The sequence below is a fragment of the Ochotona princeps genome, chromosome 2 (assembly GCF_030435755.1).
Source record: "Ochotona princeps isolate mOchPri1 chromosome 2, mOchPri1.hap1, whole genome shotgun sequence".
NCBI classification, from domain to species: domain Eukaryota; kingdom Metazoa; phylum Chordata; class Mammalia; order Lagomorpha; family Ochotonidae; genus Ochotona; species Ochotona princeps.
In genome coordinates, this window is record NC_080833.1 from 5915983 (window position 1) to 5929595 (window position 13613).

Consider the following 13613-nt stretch of genomic DNA (forward strand, 5'->3'; position numbering starts at 1 on the left):
CACAGAGACCATGGTGGGCATGGGGGCCATGGTGGACACGGGACCTGTGGTGGACACAGGGACCATGAGCGCACAGAGACCATGGTGGGCACTGGGGCTGTGGTGGACACGGGGCTGTGATGGGCATGGGGGTTATGTTAGGAGCAGGAGCTGTATTCAGAGCAGGAGCCATGGCTGGGCATGGGGGCTATGGTGGCAGAAGGGAGTTGTGGTGAGCATGATGGCTATAGTGGTCACAAGGGTATGATGGGCACCAGGGCTGCGGTGGGAGCAGGAGCCGTGGTGGGCACTGAAGTTGTGGTGGGCATGGAGGCCATGGTGGACAAGGAGACTGTGGCATGTTTAAGGACCATGGTGGGTGAGGGGACCATAGTGGGTGTGGGATAGGCAAGGGGCCACGATGGGCATGGGGACTGCAGTGGGAATAGTGGCCATGGTGGGCACAGGGTGGGTGCTGGGGCAGCGGTTGGCATGAGGATCATGCTGGGCACAAGCTCTGGGAACCCTTGCTCCAGCCTCTGAACAAGTGTGCAGCAGGAGCCAGCAGCGTGAGGCGCAGGTTACCTCACTGAGGCTCTCATCAGAGAATCCGGGTTCCAGCCCTGGCTGAGGACCCAAGTGCTTGGGTCCCCGCGGCCATGTGGGAGACCTGGTGCAGTTCCTGGCTCCAAGCTTCAGCCAGGCCTAGCCCTGGCTGCCATGGCCATGGTGACGTAAAACCCAAACACACTTTTTTTAAAAAAGAAAAGTTAAAACTGGGCTCTCATGACCCTAGCGCGTCCGGAACACCTTGTCCGCCCCTCGCGGGGACTGCATGTGCCCCCGGAGCCTGGCTGTGCGGGGAGGGAGTCGCGACCGATCCTCTGAGGGTGCAGAGCGCGGCTCCCCACGTCACCTACCGGGCCGGGAGCGGAGTCCGGGCCCTGACCACGAGCCCTCAGGCGGTCGGCCCCGCGACCCCTCACCCACGACTGCCTGGGGCCATCGATGTGCTCGGCTCTCCACTGATCCGGCCCCGCCGAGAGTGGGCGTGCCCGCTCGCCCTCAGGTGGTCTAACAGGCGCCGGAGAGAGCCAATGGCGTGGCGGCACAGCTCCGCCCCTGCTCCGGATTGGTTGGCGCCGGGCAGCCCTGGCTGAAGCCACGGCTGCCCGGGAGGCCAGGGGGACCCGCCGGCGCCGCCCGAGCCCCGCGCGCCGCTGCTCCTCGGACCTGCTCTGCTCGCCGCCCCGCAGCCGCCGCCATGGCCCAGTGAGTGGGTCGCCATGGCCAGCGAGGAGCTGCACCGGGGCCGGGGTCTCCTCGGGGCGCGGGCCCTGGCCGGGCGGCATCCCAGGGGCGCGGGCGGGCGAAAGCGCTGAGAACCGGGCCTGGCGCGCCGACACCCTTGTCTGGTTCTTCCTCCCAGGGCTGACATCGCGCTGATCGGACTGGCGGTCATGGGCCAGAACTTGATCCTGAACATGAATGACCACGGCTTCGTGGTGAGTGGCGGGGCGCGGGTCTCCTCCCCGCTGCCCGGGTTCCTCGGCCCCAGGAGGGTGTGCGCGCTGCAGGTGGCCGGGTCCAGCGGGAAGGGAGCCTCACCCTGGGCATCGCCAGCCAGAGGCCGAGGCCGGACCTGCTGAGCCGGCAGGTGGCCTTGGCCTCAGTTCCCCCCGGGCTCCTGCCACCGAAGGCCGCCCTGGCCCTCCTGGCTGCTGGCTGGCCCCCTGCCTCCTCAGCTCCCCCTGTCCTTCCAGGTGTGCGCGTTTAACAGGACGGTCTCCAAAGTGGACGAGTTCCTGGCCAACGAGGCCAAGGGCACCAAGGTGATCGGTGCTCAGTCCCTGAAGGAGATGGTGTCCAGCCTGAAGCGGCCGCGGCGGATCATCCTACTGGTCAAGGCCGGTCAGGCCGTGGACGACTTCATCGAGAAGCTGGTGAGGCCCGCCCTGCTCTTGGCAGCTGCCTGCCAGCAGAGGGTTTTCCTTCTTTTAGCTGTTTGATTCTTTTTCCCAAGTCGTTGATGTGGCCTGTTCAGTTTTGAGGAAAGAACTGCCTAAATGTTGCACAGCCGCTACCTTGGTTGGCGCTAATTAAGTAGCAGTGTATCCTTCCACATAAATGTCTCAGGGTGCTGATTTTCAGGGCAGGGGACCCAGCTGGGCTCCCCACCCCGGATGCAGGCTGCTACCGGAGGCGCCCTGGGAGCCGCAGGTGCTGCTGGAGACCTGGTTGAAATCTTTGGCTCTTGGCTTGCCCAGAATTGGAAGCCACAGGTGGGAGCTCCTTTTCCAAGGGAAAGACTGGGAGCAGCAGTGGTCTTGTTGGGCGCCAGGCCTCTGACGGGCAGGGTCGTTCCGTGGGGGCTGTGGACAGTACGGTGTTTCAGTCCCCGGAGAGTGAGTGTGCAAAGCCGAGAACACCCTGCTGTGAAACAGCTCCCAAAAGGCCCAGTAAGTGGGTGTGGACGGCAGGAGATCCGCTCAGGGAGTTCCAGGAACTGTGTAGACAGGCACGTGGAGAGAGGGCAGCTGGGGGCAGCAGCGGCTGCAGACCCGTCTAAAGGCACAGCTGCGGACCAGGGCAGGCTCCCCATTGAGAAGAAAGGCGGTGACAGCAGCCAGAGGGAGGGCGTGGTGTCCCAGATGTGGGGTGCTGACCAAGGGGCTGATAGTGCCCGAGGATTAGCGAGCGGGGCGCTGCCGCATTTCCGGTCAGTGACCGCAGAGAAAGCAAGAACACGCTGAGCTTTCTGCGTGTGAGGCACCAGGAGCCTGTGACCAAGTGGACGCAAAATGGCAGGTTTTAGATTTTATTTAGTTGAAAGGCAGAGAGAGAGAGAGAGAAAGCAGGCCTTTCATTTGCTCTCCAAAGGCATGCACTGACCAGGGAAGCGCCGGGCAGGAGCCGGGAGCTTCTTCCAGGGCTCCACACAGGTGCAGGGGCCCAAGGCTTTGGGCCGTTCTCAACTGCTTTCCCAGGCCACAAGCAGGAGCTGGATGGGAAGTGGAGCAGTCTGGACTCAAAATTGGCACCCATGTGGGATGCTGCCGCTGCAAGGCAGTTTAACCTGCTGCACCACAAAGCTGGCCCCAAAATGGCAGCTTCTTTTTCAGCATGGGAAAATATTAAGTAACTGTAACCGTGAACCTCACAGGGGAAGGTGGAGCAATCGGCAGCAGAGCCAGCCTGCTGGGTGTGCCAGGAAGTTCTCCCAGTACTGGCCTCTTCCTTTAAAGAATAAAAAAGATTTAGCTATTTGCAGACAGAGCTTTTCCACCCACTGGTTCACTCCTCACAAGGCTACAAAGGCCAGCCATGAGCCGGGAACCTCATCCAGGTGCCTCCATGTGCTACAGGGGCTCCAGCCCGTGGGTCGTCTCTCTGAGCAGGTGCATTCGCAGGGAGCTGGATTGGAAGTGGAACAGCTGGGACTTGACCTGGTGTCCATATGGAATGCTGGTGTTGCAGATGGAGGCTTCACAGCACCAGCCCGGCCTCTTCCTCACTTGGGGATGAAATAAAACCACGTGGGCTGTCATGTTCTAGACAGGGCCTATGTAACCAGGGCTCTGACTTTTTGGAGCAGGTCACAAGTAGTTGTCACATGATGAAAGTATTAACTCCAAGAAGGTGTTATTTGTTTTGCAAGGATATTTTAAAAACTTTATGGAAAAGTAGACTTAAAAGGTAAGTTTATTTTAGTGCAGATAATGAACATTAGGCCCAGCTTTGTCAGAACATGCATTCTGCAGTAATTTTTTTTTAATCCCTTGTAAAAGGTCTTAGGTTACTGTTGGGCATTTGTCCTCGTGGCCAGGAAGTGTGTAGGCACACTCTAGCCCCAGCTCCTGCCAAGGAGAGAGCAAGTGATAGCTCCAGCCCATGGGACCCTGGAAAGGCAGCCCACACACGAGCCTCCCCCCACCTCGGAAAGAATCTGTAAGCTATCTTGGAGTGGTTGACAGGAATTCTGTTATTTATGGGCCGTTCTGGATTTGAGAGGCCTATGCTTGTAAGAAGGCCGGATTCCTGAGGATTCCCGAGGATTAAGCGTGTCAGAAGGTTAGGGGATTAGTCGGCTTGAGCTCAGATTCCTGGGAGGAGCCACCTTGGTGTGAGCGCACAGTAGGGAGGTTTACAGGCAAGGTCAGGCTCTGGTGGGAGGGTGTGGAGGTGGGACCTCATGGTTAACAGGAAATAGAGGGGCAGGAAGGGACCTTGGCCCCCACATCCAGTCACTTCCCCAAGACCCCACCACTGTAAATGGGCTCACGCCTGTGTTTTAATAACTGTTGTGGTTCTGCCGTCTGCCTGTTTTGGGAACCAGATCCTATTCAATCCACAGCGAGTGATATGTGCTTTCATTAGGCTGTGTTTGTTCTGTTCGCTTGTGACCCACCCTAATGCCAGCATCTGGTTCCAGGTTCCGTTGCTAGACTCTGGGGACATCATCATTGATGGAGGGAACTCTGAATACAGGGACACCACGGTAAGTGGTGCGTGCTCTGGGAACACTCCAGAAACGAGTCCAAACGTCACACGTGTGGCTGAAGGTGCTGGGCCTTGAGGGGCTGAGTCCCAGGCGACTGGGGCCCGCCGTGGGGGAGGCTCGCAGTTGCTCACCAGAAGCAGAGGATCGACTGCGGTGGCTGCTGGCTCACCACCAGTGTGAGCCCGGCTCAGTCTGTGCCTTCGCTGCCAGCTGCACCACTAATGGCCTTGTGTGCGGGTCTCGGGTGGCTGAGAAGTGCCTAACAGTGGCTTGGCCCACAAGGCCACCGCTTGCCTTTCTGGCTGTCCTTTGACGCAGGGTCCACAGCTCTAGGCGCCCACGGGTGTTGGGTTTTATCAATGGAACAATAGCTCCTCAAAGAGCTTCGAATCACTTCCCCCAAATGTGGGCTGTCCCTTCCCCCACCTCATGCCTCCCTCCTCCCGTAAGATTGTTTTTCTCTCCTTTAGAGGCGGTGCCGAGACCTCAAGGCCAAGGGCATCTTGTTTGTGGGCAGTGGAGTCAGCGGCGGAGAGGAAGGGGCCCGGCACGGCCCATCACTCATGCCTGGAGGGAACAAAGAGGCCTGGTAAGTCCTGGGGGGCACCCGGTTTCCGCATGGAGGATGTGGCTAGAGGGGGGGCTGCTGGGGCTGTCGGGGGGCTGGCTGCAGGCTGTGTCCGTCTACACCCCTGGGGTGTGACAGATGCAGGGGTGAGTGTCTGGCCCAGTGTGACAGTACCCGCAGCCCAAATCCCAGGGCCCAGGTTCGGTCCGCAGCTCTGGCTTTTGATTCCAGCTGCCTGACCTTGCAGACCTTGGGGAATTGAGGGGTGGCGCTGGTAATCGGGTTTCTGACGCTCGCATGGGGAGCCCTGGGATGTGTGTCTGGCAAATCACACCCCAAATCTCTCTCTGAGAAGATTGGGAAATCTCTCTGAGAAGAAGTGGGAAATCTCTCTGCCTCTTAAATATAAATATTCAAAAAAAAGTAGTTCTCAGGAAAAAAAATGAAAGTTTTTAAAAGATACAGTTTGTTTTGGTGTGCTACACATATTCATAAACTTTCTGAAGCACCCTCCCGGACCCGTCTGACTTCTGTGGTTCTGTGGGACTGACACAGGGGGTTCTAAGCAGGTATGATGGAAGCAGCTGGGATGGGGCCACACGTGGGAGTGCGGGCGGCCTCTTGCCTGTGACATGTGCCCCACAGATAACTTTAGTAACTGTGAGTCATGGAAAACTCCGGCCTGGGACAGGGCAGAAAATGTGCACTTTGGGAAACCAGGCTTAGTGCTGGCTGGGGGAGCGCCGGCCCCGGGAGGCCACGGGCGCTGCTGCTGCGAAAGCAGGGCCGTGTGGGACCGTGTGGGACCGTGTGGCCGCAGCTCCACACAAGTGGAAAGGCACACGGGACGCCGACGGGGTCCTGCTGGGACTGTGGCAGGCGTGGAAGCTGCCTGGGGAGAGAGGTGGGCAGGCGAGAAGAAATAGCAAGAGGAACGAACCCTTTGAGGGAGCCGCAGGGGTGGCGGTTTTCTCAGCGAGTTTCCGATGTTCTAGAAGCATGCTGGGGGGAAGAGTCCCTGCTGATGTGGCTGCCCAGGCGGCCTCTCTGTGTTAACTCGCACTAAGACTTGCCTTTCTGGGAGAGGGTGGACAGGGTTGATCTTGAGGCGGGTGAAGCTGTGGCTTGTGATGCCCACGTCGCAGTGGTCCAAGTCCTGGCTGTTTTAGTTTACTTCACAAACATCACAGACAGCCAGGGCTGGACCAGGCCGAGGCCAGGAGCCAGGACCTTAGTCAGTGTCGCCTCCAGAAGAAAGGTGGGTGAGGACCCATCGCTCTGCCTCCTCGGGTGTGGAGCAGAAGAACTCTGGGGTGGCCTGCAAGTGCCGCAGGCGGCTCGGCACCCTCACTGCACAGTCCGCACCCAGCACTGTCTTCATGCTGACTTGGCAAGCTGCCGGGTTTTGTGTACAAGGGTGGTAGGGGGCAGGTATCGTGGCCACAACAGCACCCTGCATCCAGGCCCCTGTTCAAATCCTGGCTGTGCTGCTTCCAATCCACTAGCTCCCTGGAAAAGCAGCTGAATGTGGCCTGACACCCTCCTGGGAGACCTGGGTGCCATGCCAGGCTCCTGCCTGTTAGGCCATTTGGGGAGCAAACCAGTGGTTGGAAGATTCTTGCTCTCGCTCGGTTTTTCCCTCCCTGTCACTTTGCCTTAAAGTAAGTAAAATAAATCCTTATCCAAATTAGCTGGACAGGAGAAGGCTCAGTGTGAACACGGCCTGGGGGTGAAAACATGTCAAGGGGCCCCTCCCACACCGCCTGGCTTCTCCCTTCTGCCTTCCTTGCGACCTGAGTGTGAATGCTCCAGCTGCACCTGCTGTGGGCGGCCACGTGGGGATGCGGGCCACTCCCGAGCTCCCCCGTGCTTGCTGTGGGCAGTCAGGCTGCTCCCGAGGCTGCGAGGGCTTCTGGTGCTCGGGTGAGGCCACCGCCCAGCCCCTCCGTGTGTCAGTCACAGCAGGTCTGTGGCCCCGACCTGAAGACGCTCAGAGGGCAGGCCGCTAGGCGAGCGGGGACAGGGGCTTCGCTGAGGCCTTAGCTTCATCCCGGGCATACCCACTCCCGTAGAGGGCCAGTCCTTGAGGTGACGATCTTAACCCAGTGTCTGACCCATTGCTTCATCCCACAGGCCACACATCAAGACCATCTTCCAGAGCATCGCGGCCAAGGTCGGGACCGGAGAACCCTGCTGTGACTGGGCAAGTTCTGGGCTCGTCTTAAGGCTGGGCGCGACCTGGGCGTGGCAGAGTGACATGGCAGAGCAGAGGCCACCTCGGTCGGCGGTCACTCCGTGAGATAAGGTCTCTTGAGCTGCTGGCATAGCTGCTTCCTCAAGTGCATGCCTTTGCCTTAGCCTCCCGTTCCTGACCGTCACAAAGGCCTGAGCTGGGGCACTGCAAGGAAAGGGTTACTCAGCTCCCAATTCGGGGGCTTCAGGGCCATAGCCCTGGCTTCGGGTCAGCTGGGAAGGCCTCCCGGTGGATGCCACCACATCCTGGTGGATGCCACCACGTGGCTAGAGCATGTGGCAGAGGCTCTTGTGGCATTTACCCTCACTCGGGGTCCCTCAGTGACCAGAGGGTTCCCAGCAGGCCCCTCCCTCTTTAAGGACCGTCACCTCCCACAGCACCACATGGGGACCACACCTCCAATGCATGGACCCTTGGGGGACAGACCCTGTCATGCCCAGAGTACCTGGCCTTGTGTCTCAATGGACCCCTCCTAGCCTGGAGGTCGACGCTCAAGTGGCCTCCATCAGACTGTAGGAAAGAAAAAGGAAGGATGAGGTGACGTAAGGTGTTTTTTTAAGCCGTGTTACAACACAGCCCAAGTGAGAATGTCAAAATGGCAGTGGGGTTTGCAGGCTGGGGTGACAGGAAGGGTCCTCGTGGCTGCAGCGTGGCGGGCGCAGGTGGGCAGGCCTGTCCCTGGTGGGGCCCGGCGTCCTGCGTCTGGGGAAGGTGCAGGCCTCCCTGGAGGAGGCGGCGGCCAGGGCTTGTTCCCTGCCTCCTGTGCTGTCCAGAGCGACACTTCCTCCCATACCCCAGCTTCAACCCTCGCACGGGCTGGCTGTTGTGGGTGACGCCAGCAAGCCACTTCCCCCTCTGGGCTCCCAGTTCCTTGTCTGGAAACCATGAGGGTTGGGCTGGCAGTCCTAGGATTTCTTCAGCTCTTGATCCCCGTCATCTTAGACCGTCACTTCAGACGCATTGCTGATGTCACTTGCAGGTGCTGTAAAGGTGGAGGGGTGCAGACACGCTCTGCGACTGCCACACCAGGGGGCCCGCTGAGCTGAGAGTCGGGTGAGGGTGGGCAGGGCTGGAGCTGCTGGGCAGCAGAGGCTGGGGAAGGGACATCTCGTTCTGGTGACAGAGGACTGCAGTGCTAGAGCAGTGACAGGACGGTCGTGCAGACAAGGCAGCACCTGCCCCTGTGGAGCTTGCTCAGTCTCAGGTCCCTGAGGACGCTGCTGGGGTTGTTGTTGAAGCAGCCAGAAGGAGCAGTGGAGAGGGACTTGCTCACCTGAGTGCAGGGCAGAGTGGCCGAGCAGCAGGCGATGCAGGCCAGCGGGAGGAGCCAGCAGAGACAGTGCCTGGTGGGAGGTGGGAAGAAGTGACTCACACAGGCGGCCAGGCAGGTGCATCTCTGTCACAGAGCTGCGTGCACATGGCTGCGCTCATGTCCCGCCGTCCGGGCTGATTCCTTGCCTACTCCTTGCTTTTCTGACAGTCTGTCATCTCAGCTTGTCCTGAGGGCCAGAGCTGCTTATCTGTAACCCCGTGTTACAGAGCACGTGTAACCCCGAGGCTCACTGAGAAACACCGCGGTGCGGGCTCGGTCACCGGGTGCAGGTGTGTACAGGATGCCTGCCCAGGCCAGGGCGAGGACCTTACCCGTGGAGCAACCTCAGAGAAACCTGTCTCTGGGCTTCCAGGGTGGAGGGACGGCCAGACCTCGGCTGTTTACTGACCTGCGGCAACCACACAAACATTACCACACACATTCGTACTTTGAAAAATACCCAAGTGACTTAGTGAGCCAATGTACTTGAACTTCCAATTTGGGGAAAGTGGTCAGGAAAAAAAACACTATTTTCTGGCAGGGCTGGAGATGGCATTGGCTTAGCACCAGCGAGGAGGGGAGCTCTCAGCTGTAGGTCCTCCCAGTGCTGGGGGATTCTGAACGAACCTTTAGGGAATGTGCTGGAATTATTGCAGAAATAGCCTCCCACTGGGCTTGCGTTGGTTGCTGGAGGGTTTGTGTTTCAGAGATACCCTGCTGCCATCATGTTTGTTATTTCTGTGTGGGGAAGGGGCCTCTGCAATGATGTGTGTTGCCTGGCAGGTGGGCGAGGAGGGCGCCGGCCACTTTGTGAAGATGGTCCACAACGGGATAGAGTACGGGGACATGCAGCTCATCTGTGAGGCCTACCACCTGATGAAAGACGTGCTGGGCATGGGGCATGACGAGATGGCACAGGTAAGTGCCCGGACCCATGGGGAGGCCGCCTGGCAGGAAGCTCCCAAGAGCCCCGGGTCACCGCTGCCCCCGTGGCCAGCCTGGCTTTACATCAGGCACGTGTCGCTCGGCAGCCTTCATCTCGCCGAATCCTGCGGTTGTCCACACAGGGCTGTGGGACGCGCTGTGTCCCGCCACGTGGGACGGGCTTTGCCACACTCGATCAATTAGGGAGATAGTGGGCCCTCAGGAAAGGTTCTTCCCTCTGGATTCACTACTTGAATTCTCCGGTCAGCCTCGTGCCTTCCAGCCCTCCTGCCCAGCTGTCCATCTACTCGCGTTCTCTGGATGCTGTGCGCAGCAAATGCAGGACCCGCTGCTTTTGCCCCTAACTGCTTCAGCATCAGCAGGCAAAGCGCGTGCTCGCTGAGAGCTCGCGAAGGCACATCCGGCCGCCAGCCATTTCTCTGCAGAGCCCAGGTTGTTTGCTCAGTTCAGCCCTGCCGATTAGTGGCCTGGTCCTCTTTCTTGTCCTGCAGAATGTCAGATCCAGCCATAGTGCTTCTGGGTGGGACAGCAGCAAACGCCGCCACCAGCGTGCGCCACCAGCTGCTGGGAGGCTCCTTGGCTGAGTCCGTCTGCCTCCTCCTGGCCTGTTAGACCAGCTCTTGTTTCCACGCTTGCTTAGGGTGTCTTCCAGAACACACAGCAGCACTGTCACAGGAGCTGTGCTTTTCTCTTTTGGGGTCGCGTTCCGTTGGTTGACCCAGTACTTAACACATTCATTCCATTGTCCCTGAGCTGGGGAGACAGCCCCTCATCATCTAATATCTAATGTGAAGCTGGTTGGTAATGACCCGTGTAAGAGGTGAATGGGACAGAGGGGGGCTGTGGAGCAGGTAGGTATGAAAGGCTCCTGGGATTGACCAAGGGTAGCCCCAAGACTCAGGGAGGAGAGCGGTTGTAGTGCTGAGCCAAGGTCAGCATCAAGCACAGCCCCATCCCAGTTAACACAGGAGCAGGTGGGCGCTGGGGGGCGGGAATGTGGACACCCCCAGGATGCCTGGGCCACCCTGCCGGAGCATCATGAGTGCTGCTGTGGGTGCAGGAGGGGAGGACGGGGACGGGGCACGTCCTGGGGCTTCCTCACTGCATTTCCTGCGCTGTCCTACCCACAGGCCTTCGAGGAGTGGAATAAGACGGAGCTGGACTCATTCCTGATTGAAATCACAGCCAACATCCTCAAGTTCAAAGACTCCGATGGCAAACAGCTGCTGCCAAAGATCCGGGACAGCGCAGGGCAGAAGGGCACTGGGAAGTGGACAGCCATCTCGGCCCTGGAGTACGGCGTGCCTGTCACCCTCATCGGTACGTGCCACGCCGCCTCTGCTGTCGTGGGCATGTTGGTCTTGCTTGCCAGGGGGACCAGTGGATACAGGATTCTCTCCATATCTCAAATAAGTCTTTTTTTTTTTTTTTTTAAATACCCACCACCCTGGCACCATCTTCCCAACCATGCTCTTGTATTAGTGAAATCAAACTCTAAACTGGGGAGGGAAAGAAGAAAAAGTAGAAAAGAAAATAGAAAGAATGAGTATGAGCAGATAAATAAAGCTGGAAGCTGGTACTTTAAGAGAGAGGATCACGCGGGTGGGCAAGGAGCCAAAAGCAGTGCCGGCAGGTGCCACGCTGCGAGGGCCTCTCCCTCTGAGAACACACCCTCCCTCCCTGGTTTCCCGATTACTGTGGCCTCCCCAAGTCAGGAGCCGTGAGCTGAGGCCCAGAGGGAAGGGCAAGGGCAGTTCAGGGCCTCACTGGAGTACCCCAAGGGCAGGTGGCTGCTTTGTGCCAATCCAAGCGAGCAGGGAGCAGTTCCCCACTCCCGCCCAGACACACAGCAGGCTCAGGACCTCGGCCCTTCCCACCAGGCCTGGGGGGCGCCCACGGCTTCCCCGCCTGAGCTGTGGTCCCTTATACACATGCTCCTTCGCTGCTGGTCAAGACAGCCCTGGTGGGCATGCTCTCCTCCCCCCAAAGCACCGCCTCCCAGGGATCCTACTTTCATTTTGTCGGAGGCGAAAAATGGTTAGAGAGAAATGTATTATTTTTTTTTTTAGACTTATTTTTATTTTTGAAAAGTCAGATACACAGAGAGGAGGAGAGACAGAGAGGAAGATCTTCCATCCGATGAGTCATTCCCCAGGTGGCCACAATGGCTGGAGCTGAGCCGATGCAAAGTCAGGAGCCAGGAGCTTCCTCCAGGTCTCCCACGTGGGTGCAGCGTCCCAAGGCTTTGGGCCGTCCTCGACTGCTTTCCCAGGCCACAAGCATGGAGCTGGGCCACGGGGACACAAACCGGCGGCCATATGGGATTCTGGTTGCATGCAAGGGAAAGACTTTAGCCACTAGGTTAGCATGCCAGACCCAAGAGTAATGTATTCTAAGCCACCTGAGTAAGGAGTTTCTTACCAGGGATCACGTTTGACGATAGTGTTTTACTCTTAAGACGCCATGTTGAAGTGACTTGTTCAGATGTGGAGGCTGTGAATCTGCAGAAGCCATTCTGGACACCCTGGGCACTCTCGGGTGGCAGGGTCCCAGACGATGGGCGCTCCAGCTGACGGGCGCTTAGCGCCTCCACAGGCCCTGTGGAGTCCCGGAAACTGGACTTGAGCTTGCTGACCTGGGCCAGCGCCGAGAAGCTTCGAAGCCCGGCGACTTTAGGTCCGATTTCGCTGCAACCTGCCCTCGGAGGTCCCCGTGGAGCTGTGGGCTCGCGTGCCTGTGTCACTGGAGGCCCCACCTCCCGTTGGAGCTGAGCTGTCAGAGCCCCCGTGTGGAGCGTCTCCCATAGGCTGGCGTGCTGTGGCTAGGCTGGGCACTTGGGGCTCTTGGGGAGGTGGGGCAGTTCCCGCCCTGCGTCCCATCTACATCGCATGTCCCCACAGGAGAAGCCGTGTTCGCGCGGTGCCTGTCATCTCTGAAGGATGAGCGGACTCAGGCCAGCAGACTGCTGAAGGGACCCCCAAAGATGGCGTTTGGAGGGGACAAGGGGGCCTTCCTGGAGGACATTCGCAAGGTGGGGCCTGGGTGGCAGGCGGGGGGCGGGGCTGCGGTGACTGGGGCACAGGGGCCCGCCCCTCCCCTGCCCGAGGGACGGCAGCCCCCTGTGTTTCTGTCCTCCCACGAACGAGGCCTGGATGGCCTGTGGGGTGGCCACTGTGCTGGCCGTGACCCGGCTGTCTCCCTGTCACTGCCTAGGCCCTCTATGCTTCCAAGATCATCTCCTATGCCCAAGGCTTCATGCTGCTGAGGCAGGCGGCTGCGGAGTTCGGCTGGACCCTGAACTACGGCGGCATTGCCCTCATGTGGAGGGGCGGCTGTATCATCCGCAGGTGAGGGAGGGCAGCCGGGGTTACTGGGCCACAGGACTGGGGTCTCTGGAGTTGCCTGTGACGTCGCACTGCTTCCAATCCAGCTTCCTGCCAGTGCCCATCTGGGAAGGCCGCCGGTGATGCCTCCCTCCTGGGCTGCCTGGATGGACTTCCTGGCTCCTGCCTGAGCCTTGCCCAGACCTCGCTGTTACAGCCATCTGGGCAGTCAAACAGCAGGTTAATATCCTTCTGGCTCTCTCTCTCTCTGCCTTTCAATTACATAAAATCTTTAAGAGGCGAGAAGGTGGGGGAGCTGACATTGTGGCATAACAATACGCGTGGCATCCCATGGGGTGCTGGTTCATGTCCCGGCTGCTCCACATCTGATCCAGCTCCCTGCTGATGGCCTGGGAAGGCAGCAAAGAATGGGCCCAGTGTTTGGGCCCCTGCCACTCACAGGGAGACCAGGATGAGCTCCTGGCTACAGCCTGCCCAGCGCTGGCCGTTGCAGCAACCCAGCAGGTGAAAGTATCAGTGAATCTGTCTTCAGAGTCCCTGATCTGTTGCCTTGTGGTCGTTTCAGTGTGTTCCTGGGAAAGATAAAAGAAGCGTTTGACCGGAACCCAGAGCTTCAGAACCTGCTGTTGGATGACTTCTTCAAGTCGGCCGTGGAGAGCTGCCAGGTACGTGGCCCATCGTGGGGCAAGGTGCCTTCCCGTGGGCTCTGC

At 59.2% G+C, this 13613-nt stretch overlaps 1 protein-coding gene across 2 annotated transcripts in view; it reads left to right on the forward strand.

Moving 5' to 3' along the window:
• Positions 1–1104: 1104 nt before the first annotated feature.
• Positions 1105–13613, forward strand: part of PGD (phosphogluconate dehydrogenase) — a 298830-nt gene continuing 286321 nt past the window's right edge. For both annotated transcript variants that reach the window (XM_058675047.1, XM_004596061.3), the window contains exons 1-11: positions 1105–1251; positions 1409–1484; positions 1743–1922; positions 4412–4477; positions 4951–5069; positions 7182–7251; positions 9398–9532; positions 10690–10879; positions 12460–12590; positions 12773–12906; positions 13469–13568. In XM_058675047.1, coding sequence (XP_058531030.1) covers positions 1244–1251; positions 1409–1484; positions 1743–1922; positions 4412–4477; positions 4951–5069; positions 7182–7251; positions 9398–9532; positions 10690–10879; positions 12460–12590; positions 12773–12906; positions 13469–13568 — 1209 coding nt within the window. In that variant the 5' untranslated portion in view covers positions 1105–1243. The remainder of the gene's footprint in view (positions 1252–1408; positions 1485–1742; positions 1923–4411; positions 4478–4950; positions 5070–7181; positions 7252–9397; positions 9533–10689; positions 10880–12459; positions 12591–12772; positions 12907–13468; positions 13569–13613) is intronic.